Source organism: Rana temporaria, chromosome 7 (assembly GCF_905171775.1).
Source record: "Rana temporaria chromosome 7, aRanTem1.1, whole genome shotgun sequence".
NCBI classification, from domain to species: Eukaryota; Metazoa; Chordata; class Amphibia; order Anura; family Ranidae; genus Rana; species Rana temporaria.
Genome location: NC_053495.1, coordinates 2,430,801 through 2,450,864, shown reverse-complemented (window position 1 = coordinate 2,450,864; position 20,064 = coordinate 2,430,801). Strand labels below are relative to the sequence as shown.

Sequence of the window (20,064 nt, the reverse complement as noted above, 5' to 3'; positions counted from 1 at the left end):
TCGGTTAAAAAAAAGCCAACTTGCTTTAAATTTAACCGATGGATTCCTAACCGATGGGAAAAAAAGGATCGTTAGTAGGCACAACCATCGGTTAAAAATCCATGCATGCTCAGAATTAAGTCGACGCATGATTGGAAGCATTTAACTTCATTCTTGGAAGCATTGAACTTCGTTTTTTTCAGCACGTCGTTGTGTTTTACGTCACCGTGTTCTGACACGATTGTTTTTTTAACCAATGGTGTGTAGGCGCGGCGGACCATCAGTCAACTTCATCGGTTAACCAATGAAAATGGTCCATCGGTCCGTTCTCATCGGATGGACTGATCGTGTGTACGCGGCATGAGAGATGCTGTATTGAATGGTCACCCATCCACCCACTGAGTACAATATATTGCTTATCAACCATAAAGATCCAACGTATATCAAGACCTACATCGGTGTTCCTGTACTTGGGAGAAAAAGGAGAAAATAATTTGGTGAAAATATTTGAAAAAGTATTATACATTGCTCATAAATCAGATTAAAACTGCATTTTTTTTCTGATTTTTCTCTATTTGTCAGCTTTTACTGTATATAAACTGATCTGTATTTATAAAAACTTTTTTTTTTCAAATTAACAAATTCTAACTAATTAACTTTTTTTTCTAATTAATAGCCCTGTAGGTACATTAAAATGGTAGACAAATATTTTAAGGATAACTAAAGTGTAATGAAACTGCTACATTTGGTTTGTGGGGTACAATGTCTCCTGTTCATGTAAAGGTAAGTGCAACTACGAGCTCCCGACATGTTTACATTTTATAAAGGACAATTTTTTAAACAACTGAAAAATGGCACAGAAATAAAAAAAAAGTGTCAACGTTCACAATGACATTTTCACCATGACGCCTGGATTAATTTTAGGTGATAATACGACTTCATAAGTGCCTCCATAAGGTCCTTGTTCCTCAGGCTGTAGATCAGAGGATTCAGCAATGGGTTAATAAGGGAAGTTATGACTGAGAACAGTTTATTTAAAGTGACCATATCGCTGGAAGTGGGGACCAAGTAAATAAAAATGAAGCAGCCATAAAAGATGAAGACCACGGTGAGGTGTGATGTGCAGGTGGAGAAGGCTTTCCTCTTTCCAGTCTTGCTACGGATTCTGAGGATGGTCCTGAAAATATAGACATAGGGAATAAAGGTCAAAAGAAAGGCTCCCAATCCTGTACTACCACCTAATAAAAATACGATCATCATATTTATGAAGGGGTCAGTACATGTAATTTGATATAAGTGTGGGAGGTCACAGAAGAAGTTGTGGATGGAAGATGTTCTGCAAAAGGACAACCTGAGCAAAAATAAAGCATAGGTCAAAGAGATAGAATATCCTGCAACCCAGACCAGAGAGGCCATACAAGTACAGACCCTCCAAGACATAATTAGTTTGTAATGTAGAGGGTGGCAGATGGCAATGTAGCGGTCATAGGACATAGCCGAGAGCAAGAAAAGTTCTGAGCAAACAAATGAGGTGTAGAAAAAGACTTGGGATATACAGGCAGGAATGGATATTGATCGGATTCTTGTGACCAAATCAAAGAGCATCCTTGGTGCCGTCACTGATGAATAGGACATGTCCAGAAATGCCAAGTTGGCAAGAAAAAAATACATTGGGTTGTGCAGATTGTAGTCAGTGAGGACCAAGAAAAAAATAAGAAGGTTTGTGATAAGAGTCATCAGATAGATGAGAAGGAAGAACACAAAAAGTCCATTCATGGTCAGTGGATGGTCTGATAGACCCACAAGAGTAAGAAAAGAAATCTCTGTCACATTTTTCATATTATTCTTTTTTTTTTTCTGTTTAAATGTATCACTATAGAAGAATAAGTGGATGGTCTGATAGACCCACAAGAGTAAGAGATGTAATCTCTGTCACATTCCTCATATTATTCATTTTTTTCTCTGTTTAAATGTATCACCTACACAATGCACTCAGGTGTGCATGTAGGCATTTCTAGCACCGAACGATTTATTCTTATATAGAATGTTGGCGTTCCCTCAGGATAATCAGCTGTTTTGTAAGAACACAAAACTGAAAGTCTCATTATTGATCTCTAAAGATTTCATTTCTAACACCTTGGGAGCCCCTTTTCTATAATTGAGAACAGTCATTAAAATTTAAATTTAGAATCACTGAAAGTGTTTTTACCTTTCGGTCCCCTATTTTATTTTATTGGTTAGTGGACAAAGTTATCTAAAACAATATAAAAGGAGCACTGCTTTTGTTTTTCCTTCTTATATTTTCTAAGGGCTAAAATATAAAGTGTAGTCCCTCATGCTACCATGTGAATCAATAAATAAATAAAATAAATATATATATTTTTTTTCTTTTCTTCGTCTTTCCTTTTTCTCTTTTTTCTACTTGTTTCTTTTCTTTTTCTTTGGGGGGGGGGGTTAGTATAAATGATAAGCTTTTGATAAGACAATTTTGTATCTAGTTCTTTCCTGCAATGTTCATTTGCGTCTTTTATGTAAACGATGAAACATAAGAATGTACAATGCTGAATTGGAAAGTTGAAGTTAATAATAGAATAAAAAAAATTTGATTATAAAAAAAAAAATATGAAAACTGCTGCTAGACCTAAAGGGCCAGATCCACAGAGCGAGTACGCCGGCGTATCTACTGATACGCCGGCGTACTTTCAAATTTCCCACATCGTATCTTTAGTTTGAATCCTCAAACCAAGATACGACGGCATCTGGGTTTGATCTGACAGGTGTACAGCTTCGTACGCCTTCGGATCGTAGATGCAATACTTCGGCATCCGCTGGGTGGAGTTTGCATCGTTTTCCGCGTCGGGTATGCAAATTAGCTATTTCCGACGATCCACGAACGTACGCGCGGCCGTCGCATTCTCTTACGTCGTCTCTAGTTGGCTTTTTCCGGCGTATAGTTAAAGCTGCTTTTTTGCGGCGCATAGTTAGATTTGCCATGTTAAGTATGGCCGTCGTTCCCCGCGTTGACATTTTTCTTTTTTTTGCATAAGTCGTCCGTGAATCGGGATGGACGTAAGTCACGTCTAAGTTTAAAAAATGATGTCCTTGCGACGTCATTTCGCGCAATGCACGGCGGGAAATTTAGAAACGAAGCATGCGCACTTCATTCGGCGTGGGGACGCGCTTCATTTAAATGAATCACGCCCCCTAATCGCCGATTTGAATTCCACCGCCAGAGATACACTACGCCGCCGTAACTTACGGCGCAAATTTGTTGTGGATTTGAAACAAAGCCAAGTAAGTTACGGCGGCGTAGCGTATCTTAGATACGCTGCGCCGGTGCCGATCTATGTGGATCTGGCCCACTGTGTACACAGTACACAAAAAGGGTAATGATAAAAATTGATCAGCACAACTTTCTTAACCACTTCCATACCTGGCGGGCACATATACACCTTCCTGCCCAGACCAATTTTCAGCTTTCAGCGCTTCTGCACTTTGAATGACAATTGCACGGTCGTGCTACACTGTACCCAAACTACATTTTTATAATTTTGTTCCCAAAAATAGAGCTTTCTTTTGGTGGTATTTGATCACCTCTGGGATTTTTATTTTCTGCAAAAAAAATTAAAAAGACCAAATTTTTTTAAAAACAAATGCTTTTTTTTTGTTTCTGTTACAAAACTTTGTAAATAAGAACGTTTTCTCCTTCACTGATGGGCACTGATGGGGCTGCACTGACGGGCACTGATAAGGCGGCACTGATGGGCACCGATGAGGTGGCACTTATGAGGTGGAATTGATGGGCACTAATATGCAGCACTGATAGGCGGCACAGATGGGCACTGATAGGCTTCACGGATGGGCACAGATAGGCGGAAAGGATGGGCACAGATAGGCGGCATGGATGGGCATGGATAGGTGGCATGGATGGGTACTGATAGGTGGCACGGATGGGCACTGATAGGTGGAATGGATGGGCATGGATGGGCACTGATAGGTGGCACGGATGGGCATGGGTGTACTGTATTATATTGTACTTATGGATGCCAATCAGTGCCAAACAAGTGGTTAATAACAAAGCTCCAAAATAAATATACAGTATATATATATATATATATATATATATATATATTAAACCAAATGTGATAAGAAGTTGGAAGGAAGTATTAAGCTATATTAAAGAGATCACCAAGACAGCTCTACCTGAGGAACCTTGGACATGTTTTTTTAATGGAGTAGATATTCCGATAAAGGAATATAAAAACTCATTAATAATACACATGATCAATGCCCCAAAAAGTTTGATTCTGAAAAATTGGAAAGAAGTAGAAAGCCCAAAGATAGGCGAATAGTTCGATAAAATAGAGGAGATACACAATATGGAATATCTAAGGCATTGCTACGAACATACAAGAGTTCTTCTAAATAATGTGCAAAGACGATTCTTGTAAATCATGTGACAAAGCGATTCTTCTATGTTTAATCTTCATAACTATCCCAATCACTCAGCGCTCCAGAACTCTTACCTCAGTGGGCAGTGTAATCAATCTTAACAATCTCCCAAAGCAGATATATGGCTCCATTATCCAGAAACCGTTGCGGTATCCAAGGATGTTTAAATGTATCCAAGGACGTCTCAAATGAATACTAAAAATGATGGTAGCAGCTTCCGGACTCCCGATCATATAATGATCACGAATGCCAATTTAGTGGGGACAAAGAAAAAAAAACGAAGTGATGAAGTCCCCCTGATGAAGTCATGTCGCGTGACGTAACGCGTAGGGAGTGGCCGGATATACTATATACTATACGAACCAGAAGTTATTTGGAGATTTGTTATTGAGAAAGTTGCACTGATCACTTTTTATTATTATATAAGGGCTGCTAAAAAAACTTAATTGAATCATACAGTTGATAGTAAGGAACATAAATATTATCCAGGGTCAACACAATTTGGTAGAAGCAACAACAGTCCAAAATGCAGAAACACAAGACACAGGTACACAGGTACTGACTGAAAATCACTAGAGCTTCATTCCTTACATTGGGGTGGCTAATAATTGGCCAGTGGTCAATGGACGGGAGCACCAAAAAGCCAAAAACTGGAGACAAGAGTCACAAGAGGTGTCATTCTAAAAACAAATAGGGCTGCAACCCTTAGGTATAGAGTGGTAAAAACTGTCCAGTGGCACCAAAGTTTGAAGGCCTCACCAAGTGAAGCCAGAAATCTTCTAAAAAAAACTCATACGGCAGCACTTGGGTTTGGGTGGGAAACAAATTAAAACAACATCACAGTTAGATGGCAGCACAATGGGCTTCACAAAATATTAAACATGTGCACTGCTGAAAAATGTGTTTGTTTTGGTTTTCGTTTCATTTGTTTTAAAAAAAAAAAACAATTTTTTCGGGTCATTTGTCTTGATTTAAATTTGTAAATTCGTAAACTAAAAAATGTGTAATTTACAATATTAATAAATTCATAAATTCGTAAATTAGAAAATTTGTAAAATCATAAACACATCAATTAGAAAATCAAAAAATTCAAAAGAATAACTAACTAAATAATAATAACTAACTATTAAATTATAGGTATTGTAATTTCCTTTCAAATTTGGCTGTTAGTGAACGTAACAAATATGAATTTATCTAAAATTACAAATTATCCAAAGTAACGAATGCCACAAAATGAAACAAATCAAAGTTTTTCAAATCAAAAACACAAAAAAAAAGTTATTATTGTTATTGTTATTTATTATTATTATAATTAGTTATGTTCCATTCATTTAGATATGGCATTCATTATTTTGAATAATTCGTAACTTCAGATAAATTCATACTCATTACGTTCACTAACAGACAAATTTGAAAGGAAATTCCAATACCTATAATTTAATAGCTAGTTATTATTATTTAGTTATTCTTTAACATTTTCAGATTTTCTTTCTTATTTTTGGATTTTCAAATTTACGAGTTTATGAATTCACTATTTACTACGTTATTATTAGTTAGTTATTATTTAATATTTTTGGGTTATCGGATTTCAGAATTTCCAAATTTTAGAGTTTCCGAATCTATGAACTTTTGAATTCCTGAATTTTGAAATTTTTTAAATTTACGAATTTGTGAAAATTCACACGCCATTCTATTATTGTCAGCCGTAGCCCGGCCACGCTACAAACACTGGTGCCATCGCTCCCCATGCTGCAAACTATTCCATGCTGCAACTCCAGCGTTATCTGCTGTTACCTTAACTGCATCAGACTGCCATTGCCGGGGACATCCTAAGAGATCTTCCTTGCTGACACCCTACACTACGGAATCCCTTGCTGCTACACTCAAGCCCTGCAAACGGATAAGTAGCAATTGTTTCACTTGTAGTGCTATAGAAAGATCTGCTGCATATATTGCTCCTAAAAACAATTGCTGTTATTAACTTTGGCTTGTAGCAATTAACATACTACTTGGGACTGACTGTTGTGCCTATGGCTGTTTGCTGAGGAACATCTTAAAAGGACATATACTTTCAAATTAGCTGAGCTATATTTGCCTCTCTTACAAAATTATAAGTTGCCTTCATAATTCCTATTAACTACGTGCTTGACATAAGTTCTTACTTGTTTATGGGCCTATGCCCAAAGTTACTGAACATGTTCGCCTCAACTTTTCTATGCTAAGGGTTGCTGGTATTTTATACCTGCTCCCTTAGTGACCCAATGCACTACTCTATGCTAAAGTGATATGATGTAGAGAACCCCCAAACTCCTGTTCTCTCATTGGAGTGACGCCTGGGGTCCCGTACTGATAATCACTTGCATTCAGATGTGCATTTGGAATCTTCACATGTATTGTATACTTTTAAAGGCTAAGCTTGGTCGCATGTTGTAATACGTCCAACCTTAGTAGCTCAATACATTCCCTTATGTGAGAGAGAGAGATGATGTAGAGAACCCACAAACTCCTGTGTTCTGATTGGAGTGACGCCTGGGGTCCAATACTGAATTCTCACATAGCAAAGTGTATTGAAGTCCTTTCTAACCGGAGTTGTGGTTCACTCTCATTCACCATAGCTGTTACAGGGAGTCTATGGAAGGGGGGCCCCGAATTCGAAAAAACGGTGCTCCCCGGTCGTAGGTCCCCTGGACAAAAAACTTTGCACACTTGTAGAGGAGAACTGGGGCTACATGTGTGCCGGTACCGGGTCCCCAAAGTCCGGGAGATCAGGTGTAAAAAGGTGATTCGAATATAAGCTGAGGGGGGCATTTTCAGCACAAAAAAATGTGCTGAAAAACTTGGCTTATACTTGAGTATATACGGTCAGGGCCAGATTTCCCACAAGGCCACCGATGCCAGGCCTCGGGGCGGCAGTGGGTGAAGGGGCGGCGCTGCTCCTGCAGCAAATTTTCGGCTTTCGCGGCCGCCCCTGCACTAACATAGCCCCCCGCGGGCGGTGGCACTTGCTACTTAGGCAGTGTAACAATTTTTAGCCGGCAGCCATTTTCAAGAAGACCACATACTAGTTATAAACGAGAAGGGAGCCTGCCGAGTGGCTACAATAGAAATGGAGCTGTGGCACCGCCCCCTGCCCCTGGTCTGTCATCTGTGACCTGTTGTGGAAAGGGGTGGCGGGTGGGCGGTGCCGCCGCTCAATTTCTATTGTAGCCACTCGGCAGCCTCCCTTCTTGTCTATAAGTTGTCTGTGGTCTTCTGGAAAATGGTTGCCTCTAATTTGTTCCCCCTCAGCCTTCAGTAATGGAGGCGGAGACACTGCTGCTGCCTGCTGAGATATAGAAGGGCTCTAATGGGGGGGGGGCACCTGATGTAAGGAAGCACTCCGCTGGCTGGGGACAGTGACACCTGAGATGTAAGAAAGCACTCCGCTGGCTGGGGACAGTGACACCTGAGATGCAAGAAAGCACTCCGCTAGGGACAGTGACACCTGAGATGTAAGGAAGCACTCCGCTGGGGACAGTGACACCTGAGATGTAAGGAAGAACTCCACTAGGGACAGTGACACCTGAGATGTAAGGAAGCACTCCGCTGGGGACAGTGACACTTGAGATGTAAGGAAGCACTCCTCTGGCTGGGGACAGTGATATCCGGGCTCCCACTCATTCAGCATTATGGTGAATTGAACTATTTAATTTTATATTACATTGTAATAATAGATGACTCTGTGATGGCGGATCTTTTATGGGGGGCTTTGTGATGTATGACTTTATATGGGGGCTTTTTGATGGGGGGAATCTGTGATGGGGGATCGGCGGCTGTCTCGCTTATGGGTTAGTTCTTGCGGGCGCGCTCCTGTGATACAGTCGGTGTGTGTGTGTGGGGGGGGGGGGGGCAGCATTGAAGGACCCGGCCTTGGGGCGGCACAGGGAGTAAATCCAGACCTGTATATGGTATATATATACATATATATATATATATATATATTTAGCAAAGACCTTTCAAACGCGATTTTTTTGGTAAAAAAGATACTTGGGGAAAAAAACTAAACAGTAAAGTTAGCCCAATTTCCCTCCTTTTCACTTAAAAGTATTCCGATTGCCAAAATTGGTGATTCTGAACACAGTCATTTTTTTTAAATTGGCGCCATTGGCATCCGAGTAATTGGGAAGTGACCTTGCTTTTGAGATTTTTCATAGGAGAACTGATCAGAGCTGAATTCAGCTTTGTTTGGGTCTCAGCCTTGCCGGCGGGCATGCTAGATAGTGGCCCGAGAAGAGAGGTGATGGGTCCTTTAGGATAACAGCCAAGCGGCTTTAAGCCACGTTGGTTGTTGTCACTAAAGAGCCAAGTGCCCGCTCTAAAAAATGGCACTGGGGTGATGCCTGCAGCTGAGCATCAACCCGGTATAAACCCTTGAAGCCAAGAATGCAAATTTGCATGTGGTCGGCGTGAAAGAGTTAGTATTGGGTCACACCATATTTTGTTGAAAATGTTCACATTAGACAGCAGAATTTTTAATATTTTGGCATAATTGTTATTTAAACATGTTACTGAGCATTACATCCTAAACTTGTAGGGGGTAAAAGCTACACCTTTGTAGGTTTCCCAAGTAATCATCAGGTGAAGGCTCTTCAAATATTGGTATAGAATGGATATGACCCCCCTTGAAAAGCATGTTTGTTGCAACTATGTAGGGGGGTAGGTGGGATTGAGGCTGGGTTCACACCTATGTGGTTTCCCCTCATAAAAATTTGAATAGCAGAAGGTTGTGACTGGATCTCTATGGAGTCGGTTCACACATCTCCACTATGGCTCCGGTGTGAATTTGCACAGGGGTCCTGTTCATCTTTGGGTCTGTTTCAGGTCCAAATTCAGCCCAAAATTTGCCCTCTTTCAGATTCCGATAAGACCCCCGCAACAACTGGGCAAGGATTGTGGGTAAGAGGCCCATCAACACGAAGGATATGTTTGGGGGGACCCCCACCAATTTTTAAAAAAAAAATGGCAAGGGGTACCCCTTAATATTGATACCAGACCTAAAGGGCCTAATATTGACTGGAGGGCCCCCTACGCAATTTTTTCAAAGATTTTTATGTACTGTATATTGGTGGGATCTGACAATACATTATAGCCGCAAGCAATTTTAAATGACATTTTTCACAAATACATTGGGTTGTGCAGATTGTAGTCAGGAAGGACCATGAAAAAATAAGAAGGTTTGTGATAAGAGTCATCAGATAGATCAGAAGGAAGAACACAAAAAGTCCATTCATGGTTGGTGGATGGTCTGACAGACCCACAAGAGTGAAAGACGTAATCTCTGTCACATTGCTCATATTACTCTTTTTTTTCCTTTTTTTTTCACTATTGAAGAATAATATAAGTATGAATCAGAGGATTAACCAGATACACCAGACTAGAGGAAATTTCCCCCACCATGACTTGAGGTAAATATGGTCTTGAGACCTGGAACATGAGCATCAACAACCGCATCACTATTATTCCCAATGTCATAATTCACTATATATCATATTCAATTGACTTCATAAAAGACCCAGATGCAACAAACACCACCTATACCATTCTCATCATTTTGGTGGCCTAGGCCTCCCTAATCTGTGTAATTATTATCTTGAATATAGATTATCCCTATTGGCTAAATGGTATATCATCACATTAGTGGGGTTTGTTGTTGGTGACTCTTGACCAGGCCCCTCATAATTGTGTCCTGAAAGGACCAGAGTCTCTAATTTTCTTGAATGTCTAGGAAGTCCATTCTGTACCTGTTCCCATCCAACTATGATGTCATGTATCAGACTGTTCACCACCCCAACCTCTTGTGTCACAAAGATACAGCCATGGACACCGGAACTAAGGGGTACTCCCTGGTATCCCCATGGATACACACTATCCACCCACACTTCCTAAAACTGATATTCAACCAGGTTGATATGTGTGGCACATGCTCATTGTACATAAAATAAAAGCTTTTCTGCCAGCCTGGACCCAGTTCCAGGGTCTGGCTGGGCTTTCTTCCTAGGTGCTATAGCTGGCCTTGCTGCCCTTGGCATTGGTTCCTTATTCTTAACAGGACCAATCAGGTTCTCCACCACTGTATACCTTTTGACCAGCATGTCCAGCTCACCCAGCTCTGCGGGCCATCTTGCAGGGACATTTAAGGACCCATCAATTTCTATTGTTGCAGCTATATATTGACCATATGATTCAGGAAATGCATAGGGGACCTTGGTGGCCAGTCAGGGCCCTATTTCCAGTGATGAATTTCTGGGCCCATACCACATTTAGTCACCACAAATTGGGACAGGATCTCTGCTTTCAACCACTGATAATTCAGCATGCCTCTTCTTGGCAGGTCAAATTTGGCTTTTTGCAGATCACCAGTAAGGAAAGGGGTGATAATGCCAGCCTATTGGTTTTGAGGCCACCCCTATCTCTCTCTCTCTCTCTGCTATCCTCTCAAAAGTGGTTATAAACACCTCAATATCATCACTTGGTGTAAGTATTTGCAAGTAATTGCTAGCACTCATGACTTGCTGATTGCTACCGCCAATGGCTACTTGCTCTTTTCCCTGAGCAAGATGCTGCATCACCTCCTGAAAGGCAGCCACTTGTGCTTGGAGACACTTGAACCCATTGAGTAGAAAAGACGTGACATGATAGGACAAAGCATGACGTTTTACATAAAGCTTTTCTAACAGTCTTCTTTGGCATCTAAAAAAAAATTACTTTATTTTTTTTTCTACTGTAAGGCCCCGTACACACGACCGAGTTTCTCGGCAGAATTCAGCCAGAAACTCGGTCGGAGCTGGATTCTGCCGAGAAACTCGGTCGTGTGTACACTTTTCAGCGAGGAACCCGTCGAGGAACTCGTTGGGCCGAAAAGAGAACATGTTCTCTATTTCCTCGTTGTTCAATGAGGAAAGTCGGCCCACCGAGCTCCTCGGCGGCTTCCACACTGAACTCGCCGAGGAACTCGATGTGTTTGGCACGTCGAGTTTCTCGGTCGTGTGTACGGGGCCTAAGAGATGCTGTATAGAATGATCACCCATCCTCCCACTGAGTACAATATATTTCTTATCAACCATTAAGATCCAACATATATCAAAACCTACATATAATACATAAAATATTTGAAAAAGTATTATAAGTTGCTCATAAATCAAACTAAAACAATTTTTTTTAGACTTTTCTCTATTTGCCAGCTTTTACTGTATATAATGTGATCTGAGTATTTATAAAAACTTGGTTCTAATCAATAGCCTTGTAGGTGCATAAAAATGGTAGACATTTTAGTCACAGATATTTTGAGCATAACCAAAGTGTATTGAAACTGCTACATTTGGTTTGTTGGTTACAACTACGAGCTCCCGACATGTTTACATTTTATAAAGGATTTCATAAAGGACTTTGCTGAATTTTTTAAACAACTGAAAATGGCACAGAAATAAAAAGTGTCAGTGTTCACAATGATATTTTCACCATGACGCCTGGATTAATTTTAAGTGATAATACGACTTCATAAGTGCCTCCATGAGGTCCTTGTTCCTCAGGCTGTAGATCAGAGGATTCAGCAATGGATTAATGAGGGCAGACATGACTGAAAACAGTTTGTTTAAATTGAACATTTTTCTGGAGGAGGGAACCAAGTAAATAAAAATTAAGGCGGTATAAAAGATGAAGACCACGGTGAGGTGTGATGTGCAGGTGGAGAATGCTTTCCTCTTTCCAGTCTTGCTACGGATTCTAAGGATGGTCCTGAAAATATAGACATAGGGAAGAAAGGTCAAAAGAAAGGCTCCCAGTCCTGCACTAGCACTTAATAAAAATAGGACCACCATGTTTATGAAAGGGTCAGTACATGTAATTTGATATAAGTGTGGAAGGTCACAAAAGAAGTTGTGGATGGAAGATGTTCTGCAGAAGGACAACCTGAGCAAAAATAAAGTATATACCAAAGAGATGCAATATCCTGCAACCCAGATCAGAGAGGCCATTTGAATACAGACTCTCCAAGACATAATTAGTTTGTAATGTAGAGGGTGGCAGATGGCAATGTATCGGTCGTAGGACATAGCCGAGAGCAAGAAAACTTCTGAATCAGCATAGGAGAGGTAGAAAAAAACTTGGGTTATACAGGCAGGAATGGATATTGAACGTCTTTTTGTGACCAAATCAAAGAGCATCCTTGGTGCCGTCACTGATGAATAGGACATGTCCAGAAATGCCAAGTTGGCAAGAAAAAAATACATTGGGTTGTGCAGATTGTAGTCAGTGAGGACCAAGAAAAAAATAAGAAGGTTTGTGATAAGAGTCATCAGATAGATCAGAAGGAAGAACACAAAAAGTCCATTCATGGTCAGTGGATGGTCTGATAGACCCACAAGAGTGAAAGAGGAAATCTCTGTCATATTCCTCATATTATTATTTTTTCTCTGTTTAAATGTATCAGTATAGAAGAATACTAGAATGATGGGTCTGAGGATTAATAGGAAAAATTGAACAGTGTGTCTACACAATACACTCTGGTTTACATGTAGGCATTTCTAGCACTGAATGATTTATTCTTATATAAAATGTTGGCATTCCCTCAGGATAATCTGCTGTGTTGTAAGAACACAAAGCTGAAAGTCTCATTATTGATCTCTAAAGATTTAATTTATAACACCTTGGGAACCCCTTTTCTATAATGGAGAACAGTCTTTAAAATTTGAATTTAGAATCCACAGAAAGTGTTTTTACCTTTTTGTCACCTATTTTGGCTTAGTGCTTAGTGGATAAAATGATCTAAAACAATATAAAAGGAGCTCTAATTTTCTTTTTGCTTCCATCATCTTGTAGCTACATTTTATAAGGGCTTCCAAAAAAAAACTTAATTGAATTACACAGTTGATAGTAATGAAAGTAAAAAAAATTCCAGGGTCAACACAATTTGGTAGAAGCAACAACAGTCCAAAATTCAGAAACACAAGAAACAGGTAGATGTTTTACTGACAAACATTAGAGCTTCAGCAACTTACATTGGGGTGGCTAATAATTGGCCAGTGGTCAATGGACGGGAGCACCAACAAACCTAAAATTGGAGACATGAGTCACAGAGAGGTGTCATTCTATAACTAAATAGAGAGACGGCCCTTAGGTATGGAGGAGTAAAAACTGGCCTGTGGCACAAAAGTTTGAAGGCCGCACCGACAGCCCTAAAAGTGAAGGCAAAAATCTTCTTAAAAAATTTGAGCTGCAGCCCTTAAATTTTGTTGGGTAAAAATTGGTCAATGAAACCACAGTTTTGAAGGCCGTTAAGACACAAGCCACAGTCAGCTATCTACTTAAGAATAACAGGCCTTTGTTTTTTTGGGGGGGGGGGGGGCTGACCAGAAGCATCACAGTTCGATGGCAGCACAATGGGCCAAAATGCAGAGAAAGAAGTCATAATGAGGTTCTTTATAAACAAACTGTAGCTTCAGCCATTTTAAACTTTATAGGTTTTTATTTTGTCTACAAAACATTTGTTTTCAGTTGTTTCACAAATAGTACACAATTCAATCCAATATAAGATTAATAATATTAATTTTTGATAAGAGGACCTGTATCTGAATAGTAGTCTACTTATCTACTTACCAGGAGCATGTGGTAGAGGGAAACAAAGATAAAGGTACCAAAATTAATACATTGGTCAATAAGTTGACCACGTTTCCCATTTGTCGTGGAATTGTTGCATGGTGTCATGGATAGAGGGATGAATTCTCTTAATAAGAATTAGCCATTCTGTTATAGACTTGAGCTATGGGGGTTTATTGTGAATGCCAATGTAAGGCGATAACCCCATTGTACTACAGGGTGGGCCATTTATATGGATACACCTTAATAAAAGGGAATGGTTGGTGATATTAACTTCCTGTTTGTGGCACATTAGTATATGTGAGGGGGGAAACTTTTCAAGATGGGTGGTGACCATGGCGGCCATTTTGAAGTCGGTCATTTTGAATCCAACTTTTGTTTTTTCAATAGGAAGAGGGTCATGTGACACATCAAACTTATTGGGAATTTCACAAGAAAAACAATGCTTGGTTTTAACGTAACTTTATTCTTTCATGAGTTATATACAAGTTTCTGACCACTTATAAAATGTGTTCAATGTGCTCTCCAGTGACATGCGGCGAGTGCTACGCTGTGGGCTCTTGCTGAATGAAGCTAGGACATCCACTGATGTTTCTTCATTAGACCCCTTTCACACTGGATACGCCTATAGCGGAGCCTTAAAATCGCGGAAAAATAGTGGTGTTTTACCGCGATTTTAAGGCTCCGCTATAGGCGTATCCAGTGTGAAAGGGGTCACATTTGGTGGAATTGTACTCTAGGCCAACCATTCTGGAGAGAAGTACACCCTAATAACTTGAGTCACCACGTACACTCTGGACTACAACCCTGATCAATATCTCCTACACCATACAACTCTACCTAGGCAGGACTATCGCAAATCGCTGGCTATGCAAAAGGTCAATGCCGCCAGACTCTGCATTCCTGTTCACTGGCAATCTACGGATATACCAACCATCAGGGAATGGTTGATCAGTATTGCTAATATATATACAAAAGTTCACAAACATCTGGGCCTGTTGGACTCATTTCAAGACTACTGAGAGCCATAGCTCCTATTTTCCTTCACCGAACACAACTACCTAGATTATAAAATGGAAATATCCATACCTTTAGCTCAGGTGAGGGGTTCAGATTGGAGAGTGGTCCCCACCACCCTCCCTTTCCTTTCCCTATCCTATCTTTTTTACCCCCTTTCCCTACCTTACTTTCTCTTTCCCTCCTATAATCTTTTTTCCTCCCAATATCTACATACCCGATAAAATAATTTTGACACCCCACCACAATCAACCATAAACTCTCCTGCAACATAGGAGTCAAGTTAAATGACTCTACCACTACCAGGGTTAGACCTGATGATATTGGTCTCAATGGTTGGTATTGTTACCATTGATAACGATACTTGACTCAAAACCGATTCTGTCACCTAAAAATATTAGTTTGTTGATTGTTAATGCAACATTTAAGATCTCTTATGAATTATATTGTTAAAAAGTTTTTCACCGTTCTCTATGTGAGATCATATAGTATTGTCATGGATATACAGTAATGTTTGTCTGTCAGCTTACCTCTCCTCCATGTGTTCACCTTTAGAGGCCAGCCACTCTCACCTGGCTGCTTAAGTAATCTCTCCTCCAAGCATGGCTCCACCCCAGGTCCTATCAGGGAACTCCATATTAACCTGTGCACTGCAAGCCAGCCCTGCTGATCAACGTTGTAAGTTTAGCTTTCGTGTGTGACTTGCTGTGTCTTCTACGTCTGATTCCAGTTACCGATCTTGGCTTGTTCTTGAATATCCCTACCTGCTTGTGACCCTGACTTTTGGCATGTTCTATGTTTATCCTTATCTGCTTGTCGCCCCGACCTTTGGCTTATCCCCTCACTATCCTCCTGTAGCCTACTGTGAGCGTGAGCTGGGAGACTATGGGGGCTGCGACCTTGAGCCAGTTGCAGTCCAGTCCATCCTCACCACTGGAGGCTCTGGTGAACACCTGCTGACTCTTAGACTCAGCGCATTGGGGAATCTTATGCTCTAGCTCCCTGTGGGATCTGTGTTGGTTCTCCAGTAGACCTGCCTTTCTTAACCACCCAGAGTTCCATCCACAGCAGTCAGCTGTAGGGTCCACTAGCGTAGCGTGCACTCCTGACCTCAATGGTGTGCATCTGTCATCTGGCCTCAGGTGACCTGACAAGTATACAAATCTCTGTTATTGCAGTTATCAAATGGTTGATAACTGCAATACCAGATATTTGTATACTATATGATATCCAACAACTATATAATGATTTCATGAAATGTTTAATATTTTAAATTTTTGTCAATAAAATATTTGTTTAAAATAATGTATTGTAAAGTTCCTTTCTGGTACCGTAATAGCGGAATCATGTTTGTCCGTTGTTGTAAATAGTATATAGGATGAGGTACCCCCATAGCCTATTCCCCTTTTCCCTTTTCTTATAGATAGCCAAAGTGTATTAAAACAGCTACATTTGGTTTGTGGGTTACAATGACTCCTAGTCATGTAGGGGTAAGTACAACTATGAGCACCCGACATTTTATAAAGGACATTGCAGAATTTTTTTAGACAACTGAAATGGCACAGAAATAAACTAAGTGTCAATGTTCACAATTACATTTTCATCATGATGCCTGGATTAATTTTAGATGATAATAAGACCTCAGCAGTGCCTCCATGAGATCTTTGTTCCTCAGGCTGTAGATCAGAGGATTCAGCAATGGGTTAATGAGGGCAAATATGACTGTAAAGAGTTTGTTTAAATTGACCATATCATTGGAAGTGGGAACAAAGTAAATAAAAATTATGGAGCCATAAAAGATGAAGACCACGGTGAGGTGTGATGTGCAGGTGGAGAAGGCTTTACTCTTTCCAGTCTTGCTACGGATTCTAAGGATGGTCCTGAAAATATAGACATAGGGAAGAAAGGTCAAAATAAAGGCTCCCAATCCTGTACTACCACCAAATAAGAATACGACCATCATGTTTATGAAAGGGTCAGTACATGTAATTTGATATAAGTGTGGAAGGTCACAGAAGAAGTTGTGGATGGAAGATGTTCTGCAGAAGGACAACCTGAGCAAAAATAAAGTATATACCAAAGTGATAGAATATCCTCCAACCCAGATCAGAGAGGCCATACGAGTACAGACCCTCCAAGACATAATTAGTTTGTAATGTAGAGGGTGGCAGACGGCAATGTAGTGGTCGTAGGACATAGCCGAGAGCAAGAAAACTTCTGAGCCAGCAAAGGAGGTGTAGAAAAAGACTTGGGCTATACAGGCAGGAATGGATATTGAACTTCTTTTTGTGACCAAATCAAAGAGCATCCTTGGTGCCGTCACTGATGAATAGGACATGTCCAGAAATGCCAAGTTGGCAAGAAAAAACTACATTGGGTTGTGCAGATGGTAGTCAGTGAGGACCAAGAAAAAAATAAGAAGGTTTGTGATAAGAGTCATCAGATAGATGAGAAGGAAGAACACAAAAAGTCCATTCATGGCCAGTGGATGGTCTGATAGACCCACAAGAGTGAAAGATGAAATCTCCGTCACATTTTTCATATTATTTTTTTTCTCTGTTTAAATTTATCAGTATATAAGAATAATAAAATGATGGATCTGAGGAGTAATAGGAAAAAAAATGTACAGTGTACCTACACAATACACTCAGGCTTACATGTAGGCATTTCTATCACTGAATGATTTATTCTTATATAAAATGTTGGCATTCCCTCAGGATAATCTGCCGTGTTGTAAGAACACAAAACTGAATATCTCATTATTGATCTCTAAAGATTTCATTTATAACACCTTGGGAGCCCCTTTTCTATAATTGAGAACAGTCTTTTAAATTTTAATTTAGAATCCACAGAAAGTGTTTTTACCTTTTGGTCACCTATTTTATTTTATTGTGAAAAGGAATGAAAACTGCGCTAACCCACAAGAAAACAAATATAAAGCAGTCAGTACTCAAACAAACAAAGTAAATCAGGATAATAAATAAATAGTGCAGCGCTAAATAAATCAAACACAATTCTTATAGTGACATAAGATCAGTAGTGTTAAGTGCAAAAACCACAACTAAATACAATAATGTGAAAGTCCAAGTGCGATGACCGCACAACGTGGAATATTGCAATACTGGATGAATCAAATGAACACAAAATGTGTACAACTAATAGATAAAAGTCCATGTGCAGTGGTCACACAATGTGAAATAAATATTCTTCCGAATAACAGCACTGGATGGTGAATGGCTAATTGCCTGATGGAATCACGAAGACTTCACATATAGACAAAATAATGTACTCTTACCATATGGTGTGGACTCAGCTGTTTTACAACAGTAAGTCTAATGAGCTTTATGGTCTCAGAGGACCTGGATCAATATGGCAGGGTCTCCCAGGTTGGCGATATGATCTCAATAACTCCGGTGGGGTGGATCCCAGAAAATGAGGAAATGGGCCAATAGACCTTTTGCTGCAGGATGGGTGTGGACCAATTCTTATAGTCTCCAAAAAATGGAAGACAAAAAGAGTGCTCCAAATGGTGCAGGTCACAAAAACCATGAAAGGTTTATTTAAAAAAGAGTCATGTAAAAATGACAAACAGAATAAAAGTGATCATGTAAATAACAAATTAAAAGCAGTATGGGGTGCTGTGAAGCAGAATTGTATTGGTTAGTGGACAAAGTGATCTAAAACAATATAAAAGGACCTCTGCTTTTCTTTTTGCTTCCATCATTTTGTAGCTACATTATAAAAGGGCTTAAACTTACATTGGGGTGGCTAATTAATTGGCCAGTGGTCAATACACAGAAACACCAACAATCATAAAATTGGAGACATGAGTCACAGAGAGGTATCATTCCCTGCATCCCTTCGGTATAGAGTGGCAAAAATTGGCCAGTGATACCAAAGTTTGAAGGCCGTACCAAGTGTAGCCAGTAATCTTCTTTTAAAACTCCTACTGCAGCCCTTGATTTTGGGTGGGAAACAAATTAGTACAGTGTAGCGCTACCCCCCGAAGGAGCCATTTAAGTATGTTTGGTTCCGTACTCTTCCTCTCAACCTAAGTATGTTTGGTTCCGTACTCTTCCTCTCAACCTAAGTATGTTTGGTTCCGTACTCTTCCTCTCAACCTCAGTATGTTTGGTTTCATACTATGCCTCTCAACCTTAGAATGTTTGATTCCGTACTCTTCCTCTCAACCTAAGTATTTTTGGTTCCGTACTCTTCCTCTCGACCTCAGAATGTTTGGTTCCGTACTCTTCCTCTCAACCCAAGTATGTTTGGTTTCGTACTCTTCCTCTCATCCTCAGTATGTTTGGTTTCGTACTCTTCCTCTCAACCTAAGTATGTTTGGTTCCGTACTATGCCTCTCAACCTAAGTATGTTTGGTTTCGTACTCTTCCTCTCAACCTAAGTATGTTTGGTTCCGTACTCTTCCTCTCAACCTAAGTATGTTTGGTTCCGTACTATGCCTCTCAACCTAAGTATGTTTGGTTTCATACTCTTGCTCTCAACCTCAGTGTGTTTGGTTTCGTACTCTTCCTCTCAACCTCAGTATGTTTGGTTTTATACTCTTCCTCTCAACCTCAGTATGTTTGGTTCTGTACTCTTCCTCTCAACCTCAGTATGTTTGGTTTCGTACTCTTCCTCTTAACCTCAGTATGTTTGGTTTCGTACTCTTCCTCTCAACCTAAGTATTTTTGGTTCTGTACTCTTCCTCTCAACCTCAGTATGTTTGGTTCTTTACTCTTCCTCTCAACCTAAGTATGTTTCGTTCAGTACTCTTCCTCTCAACCTAAGTATGTTTGGTTCCGTACTCTTCCTCTCAACCTAAGTATGTTTGGTTCCGTACTCTTCCTCTCAACCTAAGTATGTTTGGTTTCGTACTCTTCCTCTCAACCTAAGTATGTTTAGTTCCGTACTCTTCCTCTCATCCTCAGTATGTTTGGTTCCGTACTCTTCCTCTCAACCTTAGTATGTTTGGTTCCGTAC

General features: G+C 40.1%; 2 protein-coding genes across 2 annotated transcripts; both read right to left on the bottom strand.

The window, feature by feature from the left end:
• Nucleotides 1-663: 663 nt before the first annotated feature.
• Nucleotides 664-1,797, bottom strand: LOC120946283 (olfactory receptor 1G1-like). The gene has a single exon (XM_040361112.1). The coding sequence runs from the start codon at nucleotides 1,753-1,755 to the stop codon at nucleotides 877-879; it is 879 nt and encodes a 292-aa protein (XP_040217046.1). The 5' UTR covers nucleotides 1,756-1,797; the 3' UTR covers nucleotides 664-876.
• A 9,928-nt stretch (nucleotides 1,798-11,725) lies between these two features.
• On the bottom strand, nucleotides 11,726-12,985 carry LOC120946282 (olfactory receptor 1G1-like). The gene has a single exon (XM_040361111.1). The coding sequence runs from the start codon at nucleotides 12,864-12,866 to the stop codon at nucleotides 11,925-11,927; it is 942 nt and encodes a 313-aa protein (XP_040217045.1). The 5' UTR covers nucleotides 12,867-12,985; the 3' UTR covers nucleotides 11,726-11,924.
• Nucleotides 12,986-20,064: the final 7,079 nt, after the last annotated feature.